Source organism: Mus musculus, chromosome 4 (genome assembly GCF_000001635.26).
Source record: "Mus musculus strain C57BL/6J chromosome 4, GRCm38.p6 C57BL/6J".
Classification (NCBI taxonomy): domain Eukaryota; kingdom Metazoa; phylum Chordata; class Mammalia; order Rodentia; family Muridae; genus Mus; species Mus musculus.
The window spans coordinates 41,560,643-41,586,904 of NC_000070.6; the positions used below are offsets into that span (position 1 = coordinate 41,560,643).

Here is a 26,262-nt window from a genome sequence, read left to right on the forward strand (position 1 = left end):
GGCCGAACACTGGGTGAGATGGTCTGGATTCTGAAAGAGGCTGGAGAGATGGCTCAGTGGTTAGAAGCACTGGTTCTTGTAGAGGACCTGGGTTTGGGTCCCAGAGTACACATCATGTCTCACAACCACCTGTTACTTCAGTTCCAGGGGATTTAATGCCCTCTTCTGATCCCTGCAGACTACAGGCACAGACATGGTACCCAAGCTAGACACTCATATACATAAGATGAACAGATCTTAAAAAAAACAGAGAATATATATCTAGAGTGGACCAGAACACAGACTCTTCCAGGCCATAGGCTAGAGACTATTCCATAAAACATGCTGGCTCTATAAGATGTCAGTAGTGTAACATTAAAAAATAACATTCTGGCCTAGTCGGCCATCACTGGAAAGAGAGGCCCATTGGACTTGCAAACTTTATATGCCCCAGTTCAGGGGAACGCCAGGACCAAAAGGTGGGAGTGGGTGGGTAGGGGAGTGGGAGGGAGGGTATGGGGGACTTTTGGGATAGCATTGGAAATGTAAATGAGGAAAATACCTAATTAAAAAAATTCTAAAGTTAAAAAAAAAATAACATTCTGGGTGTGTGGTGTACCTGTTTAGTCCAACATTTGAGAGCAGAGGTAGGCAAATTGTTTTTTTTTTTTTTTTTTTTCAGGCTAAGGCTACATAGTATGATCTTGTTTTAAACAAAACGAAACAAAACCTATTCTAGAAGAAAGCTTGGGGGGAACTGTGCTTAGCACCGAGCTTAACAATAGTCCAAGCTGCTGCTTTACGGCAGAACTTGCTAGAGCCTTTAAAAATGCCAGTCAGCTCTGCAGGAGGAGGAGCAGGCAGTGTCTTCCCAAGGAACTGGGAGGAAGCCCTTTTTATCATAAGCATCCCAAAGGATCAATATTCTTAACAACATACTATAGGAGATGCGGCTCTGAGTCATTTTTGGCTGATGACTCGCTAATTCTTTTATAGGAATACAATTAATATGGAACCATAAATAACTTACAGCCTGACCATAATTATACTAAAATCAACCACACAGTGAGATACACAGCTCCCGTTACTCAGATTTTTGGTTTTTTTCTTTTTCCACAGAGTGTCAGTATGTAGTCCATGCTGGGCTGGAGTTGGCTGTGTATATCAAGCTGGACTCAAACTCAAGGGCATCCTGCCTCAGCCTCCCTGGTATTGGGATTACAGGTGTATAGCTCACAGTCAGCAACTCAGTAAATCTTTTAAATGAAAATTCTGAGGATTCATTTATTTTTTTTTAATTTATCTATCTATCCATCTATTTGTGTGTGTGTGTGTGTGTGTGTGTGTATGCGCTGTGTGTGAAGATGCCCACAGTGGCTAGAAGAGGGTACTGGACACCCTGGATCTGGAGTTCTAGACAATTTTAAGCTACCTGATGTGAATGTTGGGAACTGAACTTGGGTTCCGTTGAAGAACAACCAGCACTCTTAACCAGTGAGCCACCTCTCCAACCCCGTGGGCATATGTACGTGTGGACCGTGCACATGTGCATGCCAGTGTGTATACACATTTGTATGCATACACATTTGTGTGAGCACATCTGGGGTCAGAGAGCAATGTTGGGTTCTTCTCTTATCACTTCCACTTTATTTTTTGAGGCAGGCTCTTTCATTGAACCTGGAGTTCACAGACTGCCTAGGCTGGCCGGGCAGTCAACTCCAGGGACCCATCAGTCTATCTCCCCAATGCTGGGACCACAGACCCACTTGACCAGTCTTCTTAGGAAACAATGACAAGATTTACTGAGCCACACCTCTGCTTCCTTCAACCAGAACTTCGGGGTAACTACCTTAACCTGATTCCCACCTCTCTTGGGGTTCCTTGTATAGTTTCCACAGTCAGCTAAAAGGCACGGTACAGCTAAACCCAAGAAGTAGTTTGTATGTTCCTTCCCAGGCACAAGGTTTGTCTTAGGGTTGTATTGCTGTGATAAAGTGCCATGACCAAAACGCAACTTAGAGAAAAAAAAGCTTATCTCAGCTTATAGTTCTCAGGTCACTCGCCATCCCTGAGGGCAGTCAGGGCAGGAACCTTGAGAGAGGCACTAAAGCAGAGGTCATGTAGGAGTACTGCTTACTGGCCTGCTATTCATGGCTTGCTCGACCCACTTTCTTATACACCCCTAAACCTTCTGTCCTGGGGACGTACCACTCACAATTGATCATTAGTTAAGAAAATATCCCACAGGCTTGCTTACAGGCCAGTCTTATGGAGGAATTTTCTCAAATGTGGTTCCCTACTCTCTGGTATCTCTAGCTTGTGTCCATCTGATAAAACAAGCAAGCAAGCAAACAACAACAAAACAGGACAAGGCTCCACCTGCTCTCTCTCTGTCTCTCTCTCCCTTGTCTCTGTCTGTCTGTCTGTCTCTGTATGTGTGTGTGTGTGTGTATGTGTCTGTGTGAATGCATGTGGATACTTGTGGAAGCCAGAACATGTGAGATGCTCTGGACCTAGAGTTACAGGTGGCTGTGAACTGCATAACATGGGTGATGAGAAGCAAATATGGATCCTGTGAAGAGCTGCAAACACATTTAGACACAGAGCTATCTCTCTAGCCCACCTCTCTTTGCTCTTTGAGACAGAACCTCATGTAGTCCAGGTTGGCCTCGGACTCATTATGCAGCCAAGGATGACCTTGGATTTCGGGTCCTCCCGCCTCTCTTTTCCAAGTGCTGGGATCACACGTGAGCGCTCCCACATCCACTCTGTGCAGTGGTGAGGATGGAATGGAAGGTCCCTGCTCATGCTCTCTGTAGACTGAGGTCTCCCTAGCCCTCCACGTGCTCTTTCCTGGAAGGGAGTGGGGCCCAGAAGCTAATCAAGTTCAAGTAAAGAGGCCTCTACTTTCAATTCCTGTTCACTCTGGGCTCCCAGCAGTTAAAGGCAGTGGGTTGCTTGGGGCCTGTGAATGACTCTGCTTGAACATCAGCTATCATGGGATCACTGGCCTGCAGAGCCACACTGGGGGCATCTGAGAAGCCAAGCCACCTGTAAGAGAAATCTGTTTCTTTGGCACTCTTGCCTGCAGTGAAGTAGCACCAGGCTTCAACTCCAAGTACAGCCTGCAGAGCATGTGAAGTGCTCTCAGAGGAAGAAGGGGTGTTGTCCTTTCCTGGTTGTGGCTCTTGCAGAAAATGCTGTAGCACGCACATATCCATTGTAGAATAAACCAGTGAAAGGGTCTAGAAATGCAACCATACAAGCCATAGGACTGCAGATCACAGGCCATGGGACGGCAGATCACACTGGAAGCCCAGCACTTGGAAGGTGGAGGGGGCAAGATGCAAAGTTCAAAGTCACCTTTGCTTATACTTGGACTTAAAGCCTTCCCCACATACAGAAGCACAGGTAGGAGGATCAGGAGTTCAAGGTCATCTTAGCTACTTACTGCGTTTGAGGCCAGCCTAGCTTACATGAGACTCTGTCTAGAAAGTAATAAATAAATAAATAAAACCCAACCCACTCTGGTTTCTTGAGGCCACCAATTCTCTTCAGTCAGTGAACCAGGCTGCAAGGGAGACAATTCAGAGAAGCACCTATCTTAGTGACCCCTTGAGGCTGCGGGGTCACTGCCATCCTCATGCGTGGTTTTTCAGAACTCCTGAGCCCCCCATAATCCCAGGAGTGGTGCAAAGGTAAAGAGACACCTTTTCTCACTCGGGAGGCAGAGGCAGGAGGATTTCTTAGTTCGAGGCCAGCTTGGTCTACAGAGTGAGTTCCAGGACAGCCAGGGCTACACAGCGAAACCCTGTCTCGAAAAACCAAAAAAAAAAAAAAAAGGGGGGGGGGGGGAAGACACCTTTTCTGTTATGTCTTGAAAGCAAGGGTGCAGCTTCCACATTTCCTGAGATGGTTGGTGATAGTCTCTTCCTCTGTCCAAATCGTATCAGAAACCTTGGGGTCATCTGATTTCCTAGCTCTCCACAGTACCTCTGAAGAAGCTCCAGATTCTGTCCCCTCCCCCCCTACATCTGCTTTAGCTCAGATGTCATGTCACTCAGACACCTCTCTACTGCCTTCTCAGCCACCCACCTCATCTTCTCCAACCTCATTCACCACTAGAGTGGAAACCTAGGCTCAAATGTGTTTCCCACAATTACAGCCTTCAATTCATCCCAAATGTCCTCTTGTTTCTTTCTCCACGCCCACTGCCTGGAATCCTGGCCTTTCCTGCACCACTGTCAGGCTGATGCTCCCACTCCTCTTCTAAGAGCTGGTGAGAAGTGTTGACTCTGACAGGTAAACCCTCCCTTACCACTGGACCAGAGCCCATCTTCACAGGCACTAGGCCCTTCCTAGTTCTCCCATGGTACTCATTATCCCGCCTCAGTCAACCCTGCTCTGGGCTTACTCCTGCAGTGACTGAGAGTCTCTGTTGTTGATCCCAACACAGCATCTAAGTTCTTTCTTGGTGGTTTTTAGAGAAGAAGCTGTGAATGTAAAGACTAAGGCCCTGGCAAACTGAACCAGAGGAAGATAGAGAGAGATGAGAGATGACTTCTCCCTAGGATCTACCCTTAAACTGAAGAACCAGCTGACCTCAAGGAACATCTTAAAGTAAAGGCACTTAGACCAGAGCGTGTGTGTGTGTGTGTGTTGTCCACAGTTGTGACTATCTTTGTAATGCTCTCTTCTTCTTTCAGGAGCTCCTGTGGCCCAGTCATTGAGTTAACACCCTGGCAATCCCTTAGAGTCAACAGACAACGGAAGTCTTAAAGTCCTCTTCCAGGTCCAATCAGAGGTGAGGATGACAGCCTCCCCTCACGCTCTCAGGATCACCATGCTCACTGTTCATTCTGATATATATCTATGCAATATTTTAGGGAGATATGGCATATATAATATCTTCTTGTTATCATTCTAGCTCATCCTTCTGGAGCTCCACAAGCCGAGCCCTTACTTGTCTCTGCATCCTTACAGTACCAGGAATGGAGCAGATGTGTACTAACTCATGAACTAAGCAAATGAGTTAATGGATAATCTGGTTTCGGTGAGGCTAGACTAGCATTTTCTCAAGCGTGCAGCAGCCACGTCTGTTGCCATATGCCATTCTGAAAGTATTGTATGGGTCTGTCTGAACAGGAGGCAGAGTGTTGCTTGATGAAGTTAAATACTCAAAAGCTCTATTTGTTTTTCTTGCAACAAATCTCTTCCAAGACATAGACGGTGTGGCCACACCAACCAGCTGAACCGACCACAGGCCAGAGGGCCTGTGCCTGCCACTCATACCAACAACAGCCCAACAACAACAACAGCCCAACCAACCACAGCCCAAATGTTACTCAATTGCTCAGCAGAGCCCTGGGCATTGAGGAGTTCCCCTGGACCTATGAGGTGTATGGCACAGCTGGCACAGGAAATGGGCCATTCCAGTGTTTCTGGAAGACAGATAGAACAGGAGTAGAGCCCAGGGACTAGGTCACCAAGAGGAGCTCCGGTTTCCTTCCTAAGGAGACAAGAAGAGACCCTGGGGAGCTCAGAGACAGGCTGAGGCCTGGTTCAGCTGCTGAGATATAGCCAGGCCAATTAAATAACTGCAATGATGAGGAAAGAAGGCAAGCCACGCCTTTCAGGCAAACTCCCACCCCAGACAGGAGGCTCCAGGCAGCTGTGCTAACAGCAGCAGCAGCAACAATAGGGCAGGGATTTCTTCCTCTGCCTCCCACTAGCTGAGAGCTAATGCTTAAATTAGCACCTTGGAAACACCCAGATCTACTGGCTGCACCTTCTCTCTCCCCGCGGCTGCCACTCCCCCAAGCCTCCTTTTCAAGATGAGTTTCTCTTTCAAGTAAAAATAAAGAAAATGATGCTTCTCCTACAGCTCTTCTCCCAAGAGAGGAGTAGCCTCTGCGGTCTCTTACTACTGTGGGTGAGGAGGGTTTTTGATGATGGGGCCCAAGACACAGGTCTCTGTCCATACACCCAGGTCCTGAAAGGAGCGTTGGGGCCATACAAGAGCTGCCTTATCCTTTCTTGGGGTCTAAGGAGGCTGCTCCCTCTGCTCTCGGGCTGCGTACTCATAGAGTAAGCAAGAGAAGTAAACTTTGACTGAACCGTGTGCTCCAGCAGGTCAGGGCCCCATCTGAACTTACGTTGCTAACAGCTGTGCTTCTGGTATCTTGTGTAGTATCTGGGACAGAGTAGATGCTAAGTATTTGGTAAGTCAATGCTCTGAGTCAATATATCAGGCTTCATGCTATTCTTTGGAAGGGAGAATTGGGAACTATAGTTTAAATGGTGAATGAATAGAGACTTCCTAGAGGTCTCCATAAATAATAGCAAGAAGTAGAAGAGATCGCAGGTGAATCTGAGCCTGAGTCCCTAGTTTTGATGGTCTTTCCCCAAACACGCCTACAGAGCCATTCTGCCTTCTACCTCTGTGGTGTGCATCTTGATTCCTTATGACCCGCATGAATGCCCTTGTGGAAATGCTACACTAGATTCATCCTGTTCTCAACAGAATAAAGAACACTTAAGGAGTTTGGGGTTGGGGAGTGGGCGTGTCTCTAGACTCCAATATGGGAACAGAGTCAAGAAACAGCGTACTGTCTTTGACCCCCCAAGTGTGAGAGACTATATTGTTATTTCTTTAAGATTTCTTTAAGATTCCCTCGGCCTTGGCACAGCATTCTCTTGCAGATTGCTTTAGCCTTCAGAAAGGGGCAGTTACAGCTATTCTAATAAGCATCTTCTCACCACAAACGTCTCTAAACAGCCCCAGAGTCTTCTACCCAGGGTTAAGAAAGAATACCAGAAAATAACAGAACCAAAAACAACTGCACAATCCTGATGGCTTGATTCTTTCTTCTCTGCCCTTGGATAGCTATTATCTTGGAATCCTCAGATAAGAAACAAGAACTACCTCCTCTCCTAGACTTACTAGGACCTCCACCCCTTTCATCCACCCACCCACACAGGATCAGCTTAGAACTGGAAGGGCATCCTAGTTTGAAAACAAGGTTAGCTGGGTAGGGAGCCTACTAAGTTCTAACTCAGCCCAAGGGCCTTCTTTACATCCACAGAACCAACTGTTCCCTGGAGATTTTCCGGTTCCCAAAGAATCCGGCAGTGACATCAAGGTAGGGAAAAGTCCTGCAGCATCTCTCAGTTTAACACTGTACAAAGCCCATCTGTTTCAGCGTCACAAACCGTAGAAGACACTTGTCTCCAGCTGCACGGCAATTGATTATCCAGCAAACGGAGATTGTCATACTTCCCACTGTGGTTCACCTTGGCTACTGTAACAGGCGGGTTCCTTACCTAGGAAACCACAAAGCCTACCTGTCAGTTTGGGAGCCGAAGGCCCAAGGGAAGAAGCTATTCTGGGCCACCCTGACTAACACAGAGGGAAGAGACGTGGGGAGCCCTCAAGCTTCAGGAGTTGGAGAGCACAGGTTGGCTCCAGCAGAGAGCAAGGCATCCATTACCTATTGGTTCCTGGCCTATCACGCCTCGTTTTAGATCTTACTAGCACAGGCCCCAAGGTGGGTTAAGCAATGAACATGGCCTCTACATTCTTTCCTCTCTATTCTCTAGGCCAGCTGGCTAGGCCTCTGACTTTCCTACCCATATGCTGACAGCAATGACAGTCAGGTAGCCTCAGGGCAATGGCCAGGAGGCACCTTCTTCTTTAGGCCATGCCTCCATAAACTGGCATCGCCCTCCCCCTTCCATCCCCTCGGCGCCGGCATCGATGACATCATTCCTGCCTGACTCCAGGACCACGGACCGGAGGCAGGATCCCCGCCCAGCAAAGACTCCAAACACGTAGGCCTAAGATGATAGGGGCTCTTCCGAATTCCGAACCGGTCGGCACGGCCCACTTCAGCACAGCTCCACCTCTTATCCTGGAGATACCTTCCCATGGACACCCTTGAGTCTCCATCTCGCCACCGCAAACTCTTCCCCTTCCCGATGCCCCCAGATCGAAATGGGGCTCCTCTCTCGAGAGGAAGGAAATTCCCAGGTTCTGCAATGAACCTCTGCCCCCATCAAGGCCTGGTTCCTGCTCAGCTTTGCTATATTTATCTAAAGGACCGGCGGGCAGGCCTCTCCTTTTCTAAAGGCCTATTTCCTTTCCTCCTTAGACTGATCTGCTGGCCTCCTCCCTCGCCCTGAGCATCACAGGCCTCGGGGAGCTAAACGCCTTTCTCATCCGACCCCCCGGGCTTGCTGCCAAAGATGCTCTGTGACATCCTCCTAAATTGCCCTCCACTAGAGGTGTGCACTAGAGTGCCTCCCTTGGTCCTATCCGACGGCGTTCTGCATCTGCTGACCGTGCCCTCCGCCCTTTCAGGTCCTTCGCTCGCACCGCTGGTAATCTCCCACGGTTTTCTCGCTCTGCAAATCTCCCTCCCCCGGCAAAGCGTTTTCAGGACTCCCTCTACCTTATCAGATGGCGCCCCCTCGCACAATCCCCACGGCCTAGTTCCTTCCCTCCCCTCCAGCGGCGCCCCTCCCGGCCCTGGCCTCTCCGCCGCCCGCCCCCTCACCAGCGGCTGCATCTCCGAGTGCGCGGTGGGCACCTGGAACCGGTCGATCTCCTCCATCATGGTGCCGGCGGGCGAGCGGGCCAGGGGCCGGGCGCGGCCAGGGACGCCGATGGGACCGCGCGGGGCGGCGGCCCCAGAAGCCCGGCAGATTATGCAGACTAGGCCGCCCTGGACCGGTCGGGCGGATAGGCGGATGGAAGGATGGATAGGCGGCGAGAGGCTCGCGGGATGACTGAGACCGGCGTAGCTCCGTGGGGTTGCCTAGAGCTACCGCGGCAGTAGCCCCGCGGAGCCGCAGGTCTTGCCTCGCCTCCTCCTCCGCCGCCGCCTCCTGTCAGCAGCTCAGCCACTGCGGTGACTCTGCAACTCCACTTCCGGGTCCGGGACACCGCCCGGATCCTGCATTATTCATGAGAAGGCGGTGTCTGGGTGCCCCAGCCCTTCCCACTTGCGGGAGCTCCTTGCGCGGAGGGCGGACTTATCTTTCTCTGCGGAGGCGGGGCTTAGCGGGGCCAGAGGATCCCTGCGCGCCCAAGTTCCGCCTCCTCCCCGTGTCCGGAGGGGGCGCTAGGTGCGCCTGCGCACCCGGTGCCTGTCGGTTGCTGGGTAACCGCGTCAGGGAGGAGCTGATGCTGTTCTACAAGGGCGCGAGGACCCACAACGTCAGCTGTCCCCGAAGAACCCTGGTGACTGGGAATTGAAGTGGAAGAGAGTCTGCACTTCCTGTGTGTGGTCAAGAAGGAGAAACTACTCCCCAGGAGAGGAAGCGTTTTGTAGGTTTTTCAGGGTGTGAGGTGCTTTCTATTCTTGCGGCAATGCCCTCGAAACAGATTCGTAAGCAGGTAATGTCTTACTGTGGCCTGCTGTCTTCTGAAGACCTCTGACCTTAACCGCCAGTTATTTCCTGTTGACCTCCAACCTCTCTTTCTTGTGACTCCTGGTTTGTGTTCCCACTGACCTGATTCTCCTGTTCTTTCTCACAAATCCTGCCCTCCTCTCCCAAATTTTCCTGAACCCACAGTCATTTTACTTTTAACCGAATCTGGTTTTTTCTTATTACTTCCATCTCTTCACAGACCCATCTTGTCTTGTCTTCGCCCTTAATCTCCCAACACTCCACTGAGTCCCTTCCTCATTCCCCTCTCATTCTTGTCCCAGTGGATTTTTTTATTCAACACTGCAGCATGGTCACTGCAGAGCTAAGTAAGTGGGGACATTTGCCATGTGGGAACTCAGAGAGGGGGCATGAGAACTGCACAGGAGACACGGAATAGAACAGATCGTGTGCAGGAATTTGGAGCAAGAAGTCAGAGAGGAAGAAAAAAAGACCCTTTTTCTAACCATGTTCCCTGCCCTCCAACACAAGTTTCCTTCTTATAAGACCCTCATTCACTTAGCCTTGTGAACGTTATGTTTCTGTCACCTGGCAATATGTTATCCCTTCTCACAGGAGAGTTGAATTACTCCCCAAATCACCACACATGATAAGCTAGTCTCAGGTTCTCAAGGAGCATTCTGCGATATAAAAGAATGACTCTTTCTGTCCTATAGAAATTGCTTTTATTTCCTAACGTCTAGCAGAGCATCTACTTTAAAAACAAACAAACAAACAAACAAACAAACAAAATGCTTTTCTATACTTAAGCCTAGGTATATTGAGGTTTGGAGAGCAAATCTGTGCCCATGATATCTAAGACTTCACATATTTTGGTAGAGGTTCTTGTATATCAACTTTGTGCCTTCTGCTTCTTTGACACGTGTCATCTACAGCTGAAGAACCGATCAGTCTTAGAGCTCTGTAGGCATTGAGAGGCTGTCTCTCCTTGTATTTATTGGTCATGCCCTGGTTTTATGTTGAGGCGGAATTGTGATTTGAAACTCTTGTTCTGTGCTCAAGGCAGCAGACCCTTAATTTATAGGCAGTTTGTTTTAAGTTGACATTACCAAGGTCAAGCTAGTTAGATATAATAAAACAGACCCTTTTGTATGCTTCAGGTTTTGATAGAATTGTTATGCGAATACAATGAAAACATAGAATATGTCCTCAATTACAAGAAATTCCCTGTGCCTTAGTCCAGTTGAGGTCTCCCTCCCTCCTGCCCCCTCAGCACTGGTCTGCTTTCTCTCACCACAGATGATTTGCTTTCCTGGCAGGTTATAGTTTAAACAGAATGAGTTTCTCCAGTCTCCTCAGGCGAAACACCAGTGACAGCTACATTGAAAGCAGAAAGAGGTGACAACAGAGAGGAAGGCGAGAAAACCTAGGCCAATGGGCCCGGCACATCTGCTGGAGGGAAGGGGTATTTTAGTACAATATAAATACTAGTGTGTTGTAAGGAAAGGCTAGGTTGTGCTTATCATGGTCTTGTCTCCCTGAGATTCAATTTAGATCAATACTAAGCACTAAAGTGTGGGATAAGCGGGGCATGCTTGCGACATTGTCTCTGTCTTCCTTTATAACAGAGCAGAAGTGTGAAGGCCTTACTCCTGGGGCTGAAGGGCAGAAAGGCATGCATGTGGGGGCAGTAGAGAGGCGTCGGAGAGGAAGGAGGACAGTGGGACTTAGAAGCTCATCCTGGTAAGGAAAGGAAAGGAAAGGAAAGGAAAGGAAAGGAAAGGAAAGGAAAGGAAAGGAAAGGAAAGGAAAGGAAAGGAAAGGAAAGGAAAGGTCAGGATTGGGACAGGACGGTGAGAAGCTTAAACTATTTGCTCCTGTCACTCTGATGAACAGATCTTTTAGTGCTTTTGAAGTTCTCTCTTCTCTCTCTGCCTGTCTCTGTCTCTCTCTCTCTCTGTCTCTCTGTCTCTGTCTCTGTCTCTGTCTCTCTCTCTCTCTCTCTCTCTCTCTGTGTGTGTGTGTGTGTGTGTGTGTGTGTGTGTGTGTGAGAGAGAGAGAGAGAGAGAGAGAGAGAGAGAGAGGAGGTGGCTGCTGAGACCAGAGGCATCAGATACTTCTGGAGCTAGAATTATAGATGGTAGTTAGCCACCCAAAGTAGACCCTGGGGATCAAACTCCGGTCTCCTGCAAGAGCAGTGTGTGCTCTTAATGGCCAAATCACCTCCCCAGATCTGCTATGTATGCTATGTAATATTTTCTTGTGCCCTCAAAGTCTCAAAAGTCTAACTGGGTTCATAGGGCCCAGATGTCCCTGAATGGCCCTGTCATCACTACCCAGTCTACTTCAGGCCTTTCCATTAACTTTGTGAAAACTCTCCCACCAGCACTCTGACATGCTCTCTCCCTCTAGAGAGATATCCACAACAGCTTTCTGCTCTAGGCCCTGAAAATGCTCCTGCTTCGTGGCCTTTCCTGTCTACCCCCATCTGCTTCACCTTACCCTGCCCTAAATTTCCTTTTTCTTTCTTGTGTGTCTGTTGAGTTTCAACATAGCATTCATATTTTCCTATAAAAGACTAAGCCCACTTTCTGAAAACAGAACAGGGTGACATGCCTGCCACTGCGTAAACTTTGTTGTAGCAATGATCAAATCTGGATTCTTGTTCATTGTTGATCTCTGTAACTTGGATAAAACCTTGCATATATTTAATTATGAAAAGGAGTTGGTTGAATATTAATCTGAATGCATGATCTTTGGGAGTTTTCATCTGAGTGTGTTTGTTGGGTAGGCAGGAGAATGTGCCTGGGATGGGAGTCATAGCAGGGAGCTTAGTGGGGCCTGGCAAAAAGGAGATGCGTGTGTAACATGTTCTTCTGGGTTTGTCTCTGTGTGGCTGCTCTCACTGCAGGGCTCTGTGCATCTGTGGCTTAGGAGACTAAGAGGTCACCAGATCCTCCTGAGGTAGCCTCTCCAGCTTATGCAGTAACTGCAGATGGACTGTCTACTCTGTGCCAGGTGCTGCCCTAGGCACTGGTGACACAGAAAGAAGTGACACAAATTAAATCCTTGCTCTCAGGGACCTTATCTTCCACGTGAAGGTAACTTGTCAAGAGAGGACTAAGTAAGTCAAGTGCATGGTGCATTAGGAGATAGTAGGTGCCAGAGGAAAGACAAACCAGGGTGATGTCGTTGGGCATTTAGTGGGCCAAGTGATTATAAATTAAATAAGAAACTCAGAAAGAGCCTCACAGAGGTGAGAACAGAGCAAGGGATTTCAGGAAAGGCAGGAGGTTGGCTGGGATGGGGGGAGGAGGGAGGAGGGAGGGAGACCCTCCAGAAGGATGGCATATCAAGTGTAAACTCCCGAGGCTGGGGCCCACTCCTTGTGTTCTGGATTGGCAAGGAAGGGAGACAAGTAGTAGGCAATAAGGTCGGGGAGGTGCCTCTGGCCTGTCTTGCCTTTACCACCCCCCCCCCAAGAGTTAATCAAATAACTCACACCACATTAAATCGGTCATGATGAAAACTCCATGAATCATAATTTGTAATTAAAATGCATGACTGCCAGGCACCATAAACCATGACCAGCTCCAAACATCACTGGTAAGTGCCCCAGTAACAAAGCGTCCTTCCTAAAAACGGTGAGCATGCCAGCTAACTGTGTGTTATGTGCAGGGGCTTTGCAGCGTTGCCAAACATTGCCTGGCAGCCAGACTTCTTAGTAGAAAACCAAATTAGAGTCTTCTGTGAACTCCAGTTAAGAGCTAATTTTAGTTTATGACTAACAAATTTTAGTACCCTTTATAACTCAGTTGGTTATCATTAAAAGGGAGGGAAAAAAAGTCTGTGATTTTTGCACCATTTGCTTATAAAAGCCCAAGAAAAGGGACTTCAACTTTGTGCCCTTACAAGAAACCCTCCTGGGGTGACACTCTCAGAGATAGTGATCTAGATGAAAGGTGACCAGGCAGGGGGGAAGGCAAGAAGAGAGCATTAGGTAACCAAGAATCCTCTTCTTAGGCTTTTCACCTCATCCCTGTAAATCTCTCTCAATTAAACCACTCCCACTCCCAAGCCCAGTCTATGAACCTACTCTACCCAATACGCTGCAAAAGCCTTGTAAGCACTCATCCCCACCTGCCCACACCCTTGCGAAGTCATTCTCTACAGAGCATCCACAAAACAAAACAAAACAAAACAAAAATCAAAAAACCATTTTTCCCCTCATCAAGCATTAGCACACAGCAAAACCTTGCTTTAAAAAACAAAAATCTGGGCCAATGAGATGTGAGAAAGGAGCTTGCTATCAAGTCCAAAGACTTGAATTCTACCATGAGAACCCACATGGTAGGAGAAACCAATTTCCAGAGGTTGTCCTCTGACCTCCTGAGCATGTAGTGGCCATAAACATGAGTGCATACATGCACACACACACACACACACACACACACACACACACACTTGCACGAGAGCACACACACAAGTACATGAATAAATAAATGTAATTTGAAACAACAACAACAAAAAAAAAACCCAAATCTTTCAAAGTGCCAGTCTAATGAGGCTGTCCCCCATCAGAAGTCTTCAGTGGCTCCCACTGTTTTTTGTTTTGTTTTGTTGCTTTTTGTTTTTTGTTTTTGTTTTTGTTTTTTTGCTCTCACTGTTTTTTAAAGCCTGCTTTTTTAAAGTCTTCAAGTCTTCACTCACACCGGTAACCCTAGGATGTATAACTCGGAGCTCAGCCCCCACATACCATTCTGCTGTCTCCTGCCCTGTTGTTGGAGAAGACAGAGCTAAAGCTCACCTTCCTTCATCTGTATGTGTGTACGTATGTATGTAAACATATACATACATACACACCTTATCTATCTCTCTCTATCTATCTATCTATCTATCTATCTATCTATCTACCTACCTACCTATCTCGGTGCTCTGTGCTCCTTTCTTCCACACTACGCATCATGCATCATGGTTTGTAATTAGTCACCTGTTTGTGTGTTGTTGTATGTCTCTCCTGACGTAGTATGCTCGTTGGAGCAGGGCTTGTGGATGGTTTTTTTTGTTTTGTTTACAGCTGGTTTCTCAGCTCCTAACAGTGACTATCAGGTCAGAAACTTTGTATGAATGACTGAGTGTTGAAAGAATGATGGAATATGGTGGTGGTGGTGGTGGGGTACCTTACCATGTTTCCTCACAGCAACTCTGGGGGAAACAGGAAAACCTTCTGAGAAAAATGTGAGCGTTTAAGGTATGAACAGACACATACGAATCCAAAATGGAGAATAAGAAATAACCAAAAAAGTGAGAGGATGGTGAAGTCAGGGTAGTTCATCAGCTGCTGTCAGCCATGTGGCCTGCTGCTACAGTCAGTGGAGAAAGCACTGAGACATGGCCTTCAGATGCAGTGATTAGGAATTCATTAAGGACTTTGCAGAGAACAACTTCAGAGGTAAAAGCGAGACTGTGAACTAGAAGGCAGTGAAGACCATATGGGCAAGGATATATTTTTTTAAAAAGATGAAAGTAAAACTTGAATATATTAAGCCCTGTGGCAAAGGATCCGGATGGAGAGAAGTTGAAGATAAAGGAGAGAAAAATTGAATTATGACTTGATCCAAGACTCCGAGAAGGTGGGATGGGATCAGCAGAGACAGAAAGAGGGATGCTTTGAAACAAGGGAGAAAAAAGGGCACATGCCAACGATGATAATTTTGAGGTTTCGTGGCAGGAAGTTGAGAGGGTTTTCTCTTCTCTTCCCCTAATAGTGTTACGGAATTCCTTCTGGAAGTGATAACTAGAAAACAAATTTTGCCAATGGCTGTTCCATTTTGTTATGATTACAGTCATGCTATTTTCAGAGTTATGGTCTGAGGTTTGTCATGCGCAATTATCAGATTACAAAACAGCTGTGAGTGTTTGAGGCCAGAACTCAGTCCCCCCACCCCCCACCCCCCATTCACTGTGGAGCCTAGCACATTGTTAGTATTTGGGACATGCCAGGTACTTGAATAATAATGGCATGGGGCTCTCGGGCTTATCATTGGGCTTTGCAGCCTGCAAGCCGATGATGAAGAGTAATGTTGGCTCCTTGGCTCCAGCTGTGAGCAAGCCACATGAACTTGTTTCTGCCGGTTAGGAATGCGGATGGCGTGCTCAATCTTCCCAGTTCTCGAGCACTGACAGGGTGGTGTGGGAGAAGCAAAGAATGTAGCTGTTGATCAAACTTTAGTTCCACTCCTTTGAGTTGTCACCATGCTTTGGATTTGCTGGGGTTTAATGTCCTTCATTTATCTTGCCTCCCTGCTTTGCGAGCCCTTGGGAATAGGAACCAGCTCAGTTTTGTCCCCTTAGCTGTCATCCAAGGCCCTGTATCGTGGAGCCTGGGTGAAATGGTTAGTGGCCGAGTGAATCAGGACATACTCTAAACACAAGTTCTTTCTGCCCACAGAAGCTGTTCCTGCCACCCTTATCCTCACGGAAGCAGGCCAATCCTGAGCACCAGAAGGAACCCTGCCTCGGGTGTTTAGCTTGGGTTCTCCTCCCATTAGTACTTACCTTATATCCATCTTCTTATTTACTTGTTCTTTCCATGTATCATGTATTAAGATCCATCCCCGGAATATAAATGGACCAAGTAATCTGTGGGTCCTTGAATAGACAGACACTTATGTGTATACCTCTTGCCTTCATAATAATGATTTTTATCCTCTCTCCCCAGAGTCCCCAAGCCATTTCTTTTACCATTATAGGCTTAATAAATTCTTAGGAATGTGTATAGGTGGCTTTTTTTCTCCCAATAGGTTTAGAGCCATATAAACCCACTGTCAACTGAAAATATTGTAAGCCAAATGCATTTACTACACATCGCTTACCAAGCATCATAGTTTAGCAACACAGTCCATTGTAGAGTGTGAGCTATTCACCCTTAAGGTCGCTTAGCTGACAGGGAGCTTTGTCTCATGGTTGCTGCCTACCATTTCAAGAAAGTATACCACATAGCACTGGCATAGGAAGGGAACAAACTTTCAAGTATTGCCTGTGCTGAATGCATATCACTTTCATCATCATAGGTTGCAAAGACAAGTCAGAGCATCATAAGTCAGAGGCTGTCTATAATGGAGGCAAGTTCTTTGAGTTGTAAAGAACAGAGCTTCTCCCAAGTTGGCTCAAAATAAGACAGGCAGGAAAATACACAAAGTGTCTATGTGGAGGGCCGTGTATGGTCTCATAAGCGTATAGCTAGCCCAGCCTGGAGTTGGAAACCATTCTGCAGCAGATGTCGAGGCCCGTGGCTTTGACCTCATCTCAGAGCCTTGCTACTTCTTTTAACAACTGCTCTTTTTCCCAACCAGCCAGTGTTTCTATGGTCTCTGCTCCCTCATAACTTAGTATTTCTAGTTCATGACGCCTGCTCTGGCTTCCTCTGTCGCATGAGCATGCCATCAGTATCTCAGTCTGACTACCAGTTCTCTCTTTGGCACCAGCTCAGACTCTTAGGGAAGGGGTCTGACTGACCTTAGCCTAGTCACTTTCGTCCATGGAGTCTGCATCAGGCTCTGTGAGGAGTCCAAGCTGGAAGCAGGCAGTTTCCTCTAGAAAGAGTTAGTCATTTTTTGTTTGTTTGTTTGTTTGTTTGTTTGTTTGTTTCTTTCAATGTAAAATATAACTTGGTTTACACTAAAGTAACTTTTTCATTATTTCTGGCAAATCTCTTCTTTCTCATGAATTGTGCACGAAGGAGCCTCAGATTTCTTCTAGTCCAGTGCCTTCATTCAGGGCTGATATTTACATTACAACGGTTAAGTCCTTTGCAAAAGCTTTTACTGTAGAACCTAAAAAAATAGCACATATCTGTAGTGAATTTTAAGATACCATATACTTTCTATGTGACTTGTAAAGATGTTACTATAGGAATCTTGCATTCTTCCTACCATGAGGCAGTTAATTCCTGACTCTCACCCCCCAGCCCACCCCCCACCCCCCTGTGAATAACTATAAATGTGAATGCAATTCTAAGGCTGTCATTTTAGGGCACTGGCCATGCGCAGTTCAGGACATTGATTCCTGCAGGAAGGGAGACAGCCAATGTGAGTCACACATTTACCCGTGCTCTCTGCCTCCTGATACTTTCTTGATCATGGCATGGGGTGTGTGGAGCAGAAGACAGATGCTGAGGAGAGCGCGAGAGTGTGAGGGAGAAGCTGTGGTGATTGGTGAGAGAGCAGGCAGAGGCTTTCAGGCAGGCTTGTAAGCATATTTACAGAATTAAAGACGCCGCTGTCTTAATGGATGGACAGACAGGAACTCTTAGCAGAAGCATAGAAACAACAGGGAAATGCACTACCAGAAATGAAATTTTCATTGGATGGCCTGACAGCTATCACAGTGGACTGTGTTGCTAAGCAATGCATTTGGTATCTTAGACGCATTAAAAGCGTTTTGACTCACAATGTGTTTATCTGATGTAACCCTGGTAGAAGTAGAGGAACATCTGTATACATACATACCTTCCAGTTTGCTAGGCCTATAGAGGTGCATTCTGGGTACATGGATGAATGGAAATGATCCAATTTGCAGAACCAGAAAGAAACAAGATTTTTAAAAAAGACGCTATAGTAACCTGTGGGAATATGTCATGTGTATAATTGGAATTTGTGTGCTATTGGAATACCAGAAGGAAAAATAAAAGAGGAAGAAAAAAATCTGAAGAGACAGTTTCAGAGTTTCCCCAAATGATGGGAAACCTTTGGGTTGATGAGGAGCTGAGTGAGCCCAAGCAGGTTACACACAGTAGAGTCAGGTCTAGCTCCCTAATAATCATGGCTTTGAAAACCAAAGATGAAAGCAAATGCATTCATAGCCTGGACTGTGCTCAGCAGTTTCCTGAGGACTGTCCTCAGAGGGGCCTGGCAAGCATCTTGGGGTCCCGTGCTGCTGTAGAGTATTACACCTCTCGTTGCCTTGAGTTGGAAGCACGTCCTGGGGTCAGGAGAGCTAGTCCCCAAGAATCTTCTGAAGGTAACCCGACCCTGCTCTGCCCAGTGCCCAAAGCGCAGAGGGGATAGTGAAGAGCTGGCTCTTGGCCTTGGCACCCTGCGCCCTTCCCTTTTGCCTCAATCCACACATTTGCCCCCTCCCAGGAAGCCATTTTTAATCTGTGCAACTCATGTTCATCCTAGCAGTCTTGTAGTTTTTTGCATATCTGGTTCAAATCCCTACTACAAAAGAGAGAGAGAGAGAGAGAGAGAGAGAGAGAGAGAGAGAGAGAGAGAGAGAGATTATCTGAGACGTGGGAGTGGGGAGAGAGGAAGACATATTGCTTAGAGAGAACAGTGATATAAATTATGTATTACTTCTCAATGGAGTCCAGACTCAATGCAATTATATATTTAAAGCACTGAAAGAAATTACTATTAACCCAGAACTCTCTATCCAGCACCTCTCAAGAAAAAATAATAGGGCCAGTGAGACAGCTGAGCATGAAAAACTCTCACTATGCAGAGCTGATAGCCTGAGTTCAGTTCCCAGAGCCCACAGTGGAATCAGGGAACTGACTCCCAAGAATTATCCCATGGCCTCCATATGTGTGCACTTACACACACACACACACACACACACACACACACACACACACACACACAGATAAACAAAAATGATAATAAAGGGTCCCTCATAGAAAGTATGAAATACATTTTCAAAGCTAAGAGGATTTATTATCATTACACATCAAGACCAAGGTGTACTGGTAATAGGAAGCATATTGGTAAAGGCAAAATATAGCTTCCCCAACCCTTCTATTATTTTTTAAATGGTATGTGACTGTTTAATGCAAAAGTAGTTACTATTATTGTTGTCAGGTAGTACCCCCAATGTATGTGGAAATGAAATATGTGACAATATAGGAGAAAGGCAGTGGTGATAGATGGGATTATAACGTAAAGTTATTGTAAGTGGGCTCAGTGATATATTCCTGTATTGGTAGGTGGAAGTTGAAGGCCTTGAGACTCTGTCTACAAAACAAAGCAAAATTCAATATTGTTGCACTGTGAAATGGTATGCTATTTATTTCTTAGTAGAACAGTTATCGCACTGGAGAGTGCAAAGTGGTCTGATGTTCTTTCCTGTTATTTTGTGTTGAGACCATCTCATATAGCCAAGGCTGGCCAGAAGTTGTTCTGTACTCAAGGCCAGGCTTGAACTCTTAATTCTCTATATCTCAAGGGCTGGGATTACAGGAGTCTACTGCCACACCTGGTTTAGTGTATTATTCTTGGCAGATGGTGTGTGTTGTAGACCTTCTAACAAATACAGGCAAATACACACTACAAAGCAGCACAGATGAGAAAACCAACTAAGAACGTGAAACAGAACACTAAGGAAAATTTTCAGTTAACACTCTACACAAAAGGAAAGGACCAATAAAAATCAAATGGAGATAAAACAAAAGAACATCCCACCTCCCCCTCCACCATACACCTCCCTATCCCCAAACATACCTCCCCTTCATCACCACCTCCCCTTCCCCCCTCCCCTCCCCCCAACACCTCCCCACCCAACACAGGAAGACAGAGTAAAGGGCAATCAGTACTTTCATCCAAGAAGTAGAGTTTATCAGACTAGGGGAAAAAAACTGGGCGGTGGTGGTGCACACCTTTAATCCCAGCACTTGGGAGGCAGAGACAGGCAGATTTCTGAGTTCGAGGCCAGCCTGGTCTACAGAGTAAGTTCCAGGACAGCCAGGGCTATACAGAGAAACCCTGTCTTGAAAACCAACCAACCAAACAACCAACCAACCAAACAAACAAAAGAATTGACACATGATGAAGGGGCTGAAGAGATGACTGAGGGCTTAAGAGCATTAGCTGCTCTTGCAGAGGGCCTGAGTTCAATTCCCAGCACCAACATGATGACTCACAACCATCTGTAATGGGATCTGATGCCCTCTTCTGGTGTTCATGAAGGCAGAGCACTTATGTACATAAATAAACAAATCTAAAAGAAGAAGAAAGAAAGGAAAAAAAAAACAGTTGGCAGTCATAAAGATGTCTAGAGAAATAAGTACAGAGACAGAGATTTTTAGCATTCTTCTCTGACTGAGAGATACAGAAAGTCTGAAGAGCACTGTCAACTAACTTGACCTAATTAACATTTATAGAACATTACACTTAAGAACTGCAGAGTGTGCCCAGAGATCAGCTGTGTGCTGAGATTGAAAACCAGCCTTCATATGTTTTAAAGAACATACTTCTAAATGATCCATGGAACGAAAACAAAAACAAAATCCACAAGAGAAATTACCTTAACAGAAGGCATAAAAATATGTAAAGTTGTGGGGTGCTGTGAAGTGGGGCTAGCCAGAAATGTATAGCTTTTAAAATGCTTTATTAGAAAGGAAAAAAGGTTTAAGATCAGTTTTCTAAGTGTCCACCTTAAGAACATAAAAGAGGGCCGTGGCGGTCTGGAGAGATGATGCATAGGACTGCAGAGTACCCGCTGGCCGCCCTTCCAAAGGACCAACTGCACTCAGTTCATATCAGCACTCCATTCATATCCCCGCCTCTAACTCCACCTCTGGGGAATTAAATTCATGCAACAACACACATGACACATAAATAAAAATAAAATAAATTATTAAGAAAAGGAAGAGGCCAGGGAGGCGGCTCAGTGGGTTAAAGCACTTGTCAAGTTCTATTGAAATAGAACTGGTGACCTGAGCTCAATGCCTGGAACCCGCTTGGCAGCGGAGGGAGAGAAGCAGCTCCCGCGAGGCGTCTTCTGACCTCCACGTGTGCTGTGACCGTAAATACAGGTAAATGTACAGTATTGAAGAACACAGGAAGAAGATAAGCAAAGTCAACCTAAGTAGCTGGATCAGTATTTATATGACATCCCATGTTTCTATGACAAATTAATTTTACCGTTTCAGAGAAACTCAGAAAGAAAAGAGTTTAGTTAAGTCAGAAGTTGGTTCTTTGAAAAGAGTAATAAAGTTGATTTTTAATATTGCTTTTATTTTTGACATTATAATACAATTATATTATTTATAACCCCCCTTGATTTCTTTCAAGTTCATGACCTGCTTTTTCATTTATTGTTGTTACATGCATATACACATATACTTATATGTCCCTAAGTGCAACCTACTCGGTCTGTATAATGTTGCTTGTGTATATGCAACACAATTTGGTGTTGGATAACCATCTGGTGTGCTCTTCTCTGGGAAAACTCTCTCTTCCACGTTCAACGTTCCTTAGTTGCCTGTTCTTTGTATGGAGCTGAGGCCTGGAGATCTTTCCACTGCTACCTTCGGCTTGTCTGTTGGTGTCCTTGCTCAGCTCATGTTTACAGTCGTGTCAATGAGACTTCAGGTATGTAGTTTCCATGTTACTGTGAGCTTCTCATGTTACTGTGAAACTACAACCGACTCCCTCATTTTCTGGATCTTTCTGTTCCCCTCTTCCACAATGTCACCTGAGCCTTAGCTTTGGAAGTTGTTTTATAGATGTATCTACCTATTGTGACTGGGCTCTACAACATTGATCTTTTAAACAAAAACTATCAAGACTTATCAAGGTTTTTTAAAGATAGAGTAGCCATTATCAGGTCCTATAGATATTAAATGGAGAGCAGGAGATATTATTAACAAATTTATGCAATCAATTTATATATACATATATATATGTTTATACATATACAAACATCTTGAAAAATACAATTCACCTCAACTGACATAAGGAGAAATGGAAAATACCCCTATCTATTAAAGAAACTGAATTCACAGTTTAAAACCTCCCCCTAAAGAAATTTTAGATGTAAATGCTTAGAAACAAAGAACTCGAGGCTTTCTGGGCTTGGCACATGAACTCCAGCCACCCAGAGAGCTGAGGAGGGGGACCTAAGGTCAGGTCCAGCGTGGACAATGTAGTACAATCTGTAGTACAGTCCTGTCCTGAACAAAATAGTACTAAGAAGACATGACAAAACCCTAGTCTTACATGCATCCTTTTTAAAACAGAATATGGTGTAGCATGAGCCTGGTAGCAAAACCAAGCTATTATACAAGAAGAATATTACAAAGTGATCCTTCAGAAACATCAATGCAAAAAAATTGACAAAATATTACTAGATCTGCTCCAGCAATATATCAAAAGAATAGCATATTAGACCAAGTGTGGTTTGTCTCCGGAATGTTCAAGAACTCAATCCAGCTCAACGTTAAAAAAAAAAATCAAAGTCTTTCTTGACATTAACAGAATAAAGGAGAAAATTCATATGGTGGCATCTCTAGGTTCAGAAAAAATGTTGACAAATACAGCATCCATCCACTGTAGATTGTCATAAGGGTCAAATTGGAATGTGCACTCAAAAATGTGTGGCAAATTGAAAGATGCTATATAATACAAATCATTTTCCTCCCTGTGACACCCTGAGATTTGCAGGCTATTTTCTGACAGATGCTTCCGGGCCAGCACAACCCGCTCTTCACTTATTCATGAGGAGCCCTCAGAGGGAGCCCGGTGCCTTGCACAGTGCACTGTGCTGTAATAATAGCAGCTGTAAAGCTACATCTCTGCTGATAGCCAAGGGCTTCCTGGTGCTGGGCCCTGAATGGGTATCCTACCCATGCTGTCTTGTTCTTACGTCAGTCCTGTGAGGAGGGCACTAATCTCCACTCTACAAACAAGGGATTGAGGACTGGACAGGATCGTGTCCAGTGGCCGCATGCAGTGTGCGGAGAGTGAGGAAGGCAGCATGGCTCACTCTGGAGAGCTGTCTGCTTTTCTCCACTCATTCATTCATTCATTCATTCATTCCATCACTCACTCAGTCATTCACATTCATTCATTCATTCATTCACTCACTCATTCATTCGTTATTTATTGTGTATACATATGAGTGTCCACGAAGACGTCAGAGGGTAACTCTGGGAAATCACTTTTTTCCTCCCATCATGGAGATCCCAGAGTCCTTCGGCTTGTCCTCAAACGTCTTTGTCTACTGAGTCATCAGCTCAGCCTTGAGTTCTTAGTGTTCAAACTAGATACTGCTTTGCTTTCTGCACCCGTACCTGGGAAGAGGCACATAGAATTGGCTTTTGCCCTTGGGGGTTCCCAGGGTGGCTCGGGCTGAGTTTTTATCCCTCTCTTACACTCTGGGTTCTGGCAGGAGTCCTTTATCCTCTGAGCTATCTCACTGGCCCCACAGACACAAACACTTGAGTTAAAAAGATATGCCTCCACTCCTGTAATGCTTTTTCTTTATTATTTCTTTTTCCTTCTCTCTTTCAATCCTTTTTTTTTCTTTCTTACCTATTCTCACTTTCTTTCTCCTGTGCTAGGGATCAAGCTCAGGGCTAAGCTAAGCTTCACACTTAGCCCTGTAACTTTTTTTGTTTGTTTGCTTAAGAATTAAATGTTTCATTTTATTTTTATATTTTATTAGTGTACAAATAATTAGGTTTTATTATAGTATTTTTCGAACAAAAATTGTCTTGGTTGTATCTCTCCCTCTTCTTTTTCCTCATCTTCTTGCCCTCTCTGGTGCCCTCACCCCGACCCCTTCTTCCCATACCCCCCCCCCCGTGCCTTCACTCCCTTCTGCTTCCAAGTCCCATATGAGCTTTCAAGGACTGCCTCCTTTTATGTCTTGTTCCCCTTGACGTCCAATCTAGTTTTATAGTCTACATCCATTCTTTTTTTTTTTTTTGGTTTTCCGAGACAGGGTTTCTCTGTATAGCCCTGACTGTCCTAGAACTCACTCTGTAGACCAGGCTGGTCTCAAACTCAGAAATCTGCCTGCCTCTGCCTCCCAAGTGCTGGGATTAAAGGCGTGCGCCACCACTGCCCGGTTCATCCATTCTTTTTTATGTTATTATTTATGTGTATAGATGCTTTGCCTACATATAAGTCATGTGCATGCCTGGTGCCCATGGAAGCCAGAAGAAGGCACCTGAACACCTGGAACTGGAGTTATAACCAGTTGTGAGGCTCCACGTGGGTACTGGGAATTGAACCTGGCTCTTCTGCAAGAGGAGCCAGTGCTCCTAGGGCCAGGCGTGTCACATGCCTTTAATCCCAGCACTCAGGAGGTAGAGATCGGTGGATCTTTGTGAGTTCTAGACAAGCTTGGTCTACAAACTGAGTTCCAGGACAGCCAGCCCTATCTCGGAAAACCAAACCAAACCAAACCAAACAAGTTGAGAAACACACATTATATCTATCTCTATCATCTCCATCTCCATCTCCATCTTTCCTACATGTGTTTGCCAGGTGGTGGTAGCACACACCTTAATCCAGCACTGGGAAGGCAGAGGCATTTGGACCTCTTATGAGTCTGAGGCCAGCCAAGGCTCCACAAAGAAACCCTGTCTTGAAAAACAAAACAGAACAAAAACAAAAACAAAAACAAAAGAGCAGCCAGAGCTTCTACTGCTGAGCCCCCTCTCCCACCCCTGTAGCCACTTTCTTTAATAATACGCTTTGGAGAGCTTTCCACAGTACATAAATATGTGCACCTTTAATTGTTCAATAATCTGCTCTTTAATGAATTATTAGTTATATGTACAACACATTTTGTTGGGATTTTTTTGTTGTTGTTGTTGTTTTTGGAGACAGGATATCACTATGATGTTCTGGCTTTCCTGGAACTTGTTTTGTAGACCCAACTGGCCTTGAACTCAGAGATCCACCTGCCTCTGCTTCTCAAGTGCTGGAATTATGCCACCATGCCTGACCACATACAATGTATTTTTCAGTGTGCACACATTTAGACTAATTAAGTTGAGTTGACTAGTGTATGTTGCCTCATAGTTTACCTTTAGTACATGTATTAATAGTTAAAAATGATTCTTTTAACACTTTTCAGGAACACTTGTCAAATGTGGGAAAGCACACCCCCCCCCCCTTTTTTTGAGACAGGGTTTCTCTGTATAGCTCTGGCTGTCTTGGAACTCACTTTGTAGACCAGGCTGGCCTCAAATTCAGAAATCCGCCTGCCTCTCCCTCCCAAGTACTGGGATTAAAGGTGTGTGCCACCACACCCGGCTACACCTTCCCTCTTACCACCAAAAAATAAAAAATAAATAAGAAAAGACAAACACTTAAATGCAGTACATTGCTGGAGCTGGAGTTAACACTGGCTACTCTTGCAGAGGACCTGGGCTCTGCTCCCAAGCAACCATGTGACACTTCACCACCATCTATAACTCCAGTTCTGGCCTCCACAAGCAACAGGCACATACAGAGTACACACACATACACACACATACACACAGGAGTGCATGTCCAAAGAACTCATAAATGTATGAAAAAAGTAAGACATACAAAGAAATACATTGTTAAAAAAACCAGTGCCTTGTGAACTACCCTCACCATGCTCTGAAACGATAATTCTTTCTTAATATATACACACTATCCCATTGAATTGCTAAACTTTGCTGTATGTATGTTTTGTAGGTGTGTGCATGCAAGTGGAAGCTAGTGCCCAACCTTAGGTGTTGTTCTTGGGGCAACCTGTTTTTGGTTTTTGTTTGTTTGTTGTTGTCATCGTCGTTGTTGTTGTTGTAGTTGTAATTTGAAATAAAGTCTCTGTGTAGCCCTGGCTGCCCTGAAACTCTCTTTGTAGAACAGGCTGGCCTTGAACACAAGAGATCTGCCTTCCCTTGCCTTTTGACTGCAGACATGAGAGAGCTGTGGGGGGGGGGGGTAGGAACTGAGCTCATCTGTTTGGTTATGCATCCAGCCTTTAATGGCTCAGTCATCTTTCTTGCCCTGATTTTATATATATATATATATACATATATATGTGTGTATATATGTATATATATATGTATGTATACATATACATTATGTATGTATGTATATGTATGTATGTATACATATACATTATGTA

General features: G+C 45.5%; 2 protein-coding genes across 14 annotated transcripts in view; one reads left to right on the top strand and one right to left on the bottom strand.

The window, feature by feature from the left end:
- Positions 1–8,965, bottom strand: part of Fam219a (family with sequence similarity 219, member A) — a 51,917-nt gene extending 42,952 nt beyond the window's left edge. For 5 of the 10 annotated variants that reach the window (NR_165082.1, NM_001377104.1, NM_001159583.2 and 2 more), the window contains exon 1: positions 8,535–8,896. Coding sequence is in view for 7 of the 10 variants with exons in the window: in NM_001377104.1 (NP_001364033.1) it covers positions 8,535–8,594 (60 nt within the window). In the remaining 3 variants the exon portion in view is untranslated. Of the gene's footprint in view, positions 1–8,534 lie in introns of all 10 variants that reach the window. The other 5 variants (NR_165081.1, NM_001377105.1, NM_027993.4 and 2 more) reach the window with 2 other exon arrangements.
- Positions 8,966–9,004: 39 nt separating this feature from the next.
- Dnaic1 (dynein, axonemal, intermediate chain 1) overlaps positions 9,005–26,262 on the top strand; it is a 68,512-nt gene continuing 51,254 nt past the window's right edge. For 2 of the 4 annotated variants that reach the window (XR_390339.4, XR_390340.4), the window contains exon 1: positions 9,005–9,376. Coding sequence is in view for 1 of the 4 variants with exons in the window: in NM_175138.4 (NP_780347.2) it covers positions 9,350–9,376 (27 nt within the window). In the remaining 3 variants the exon portion in view is untranslated. The remainder of the gene's footprint in view (positions 9,377–26,262) is intronic. The other 2 variants (XR_003955007.1, NM_175138.4) reach the window with 2 other exon arrangements.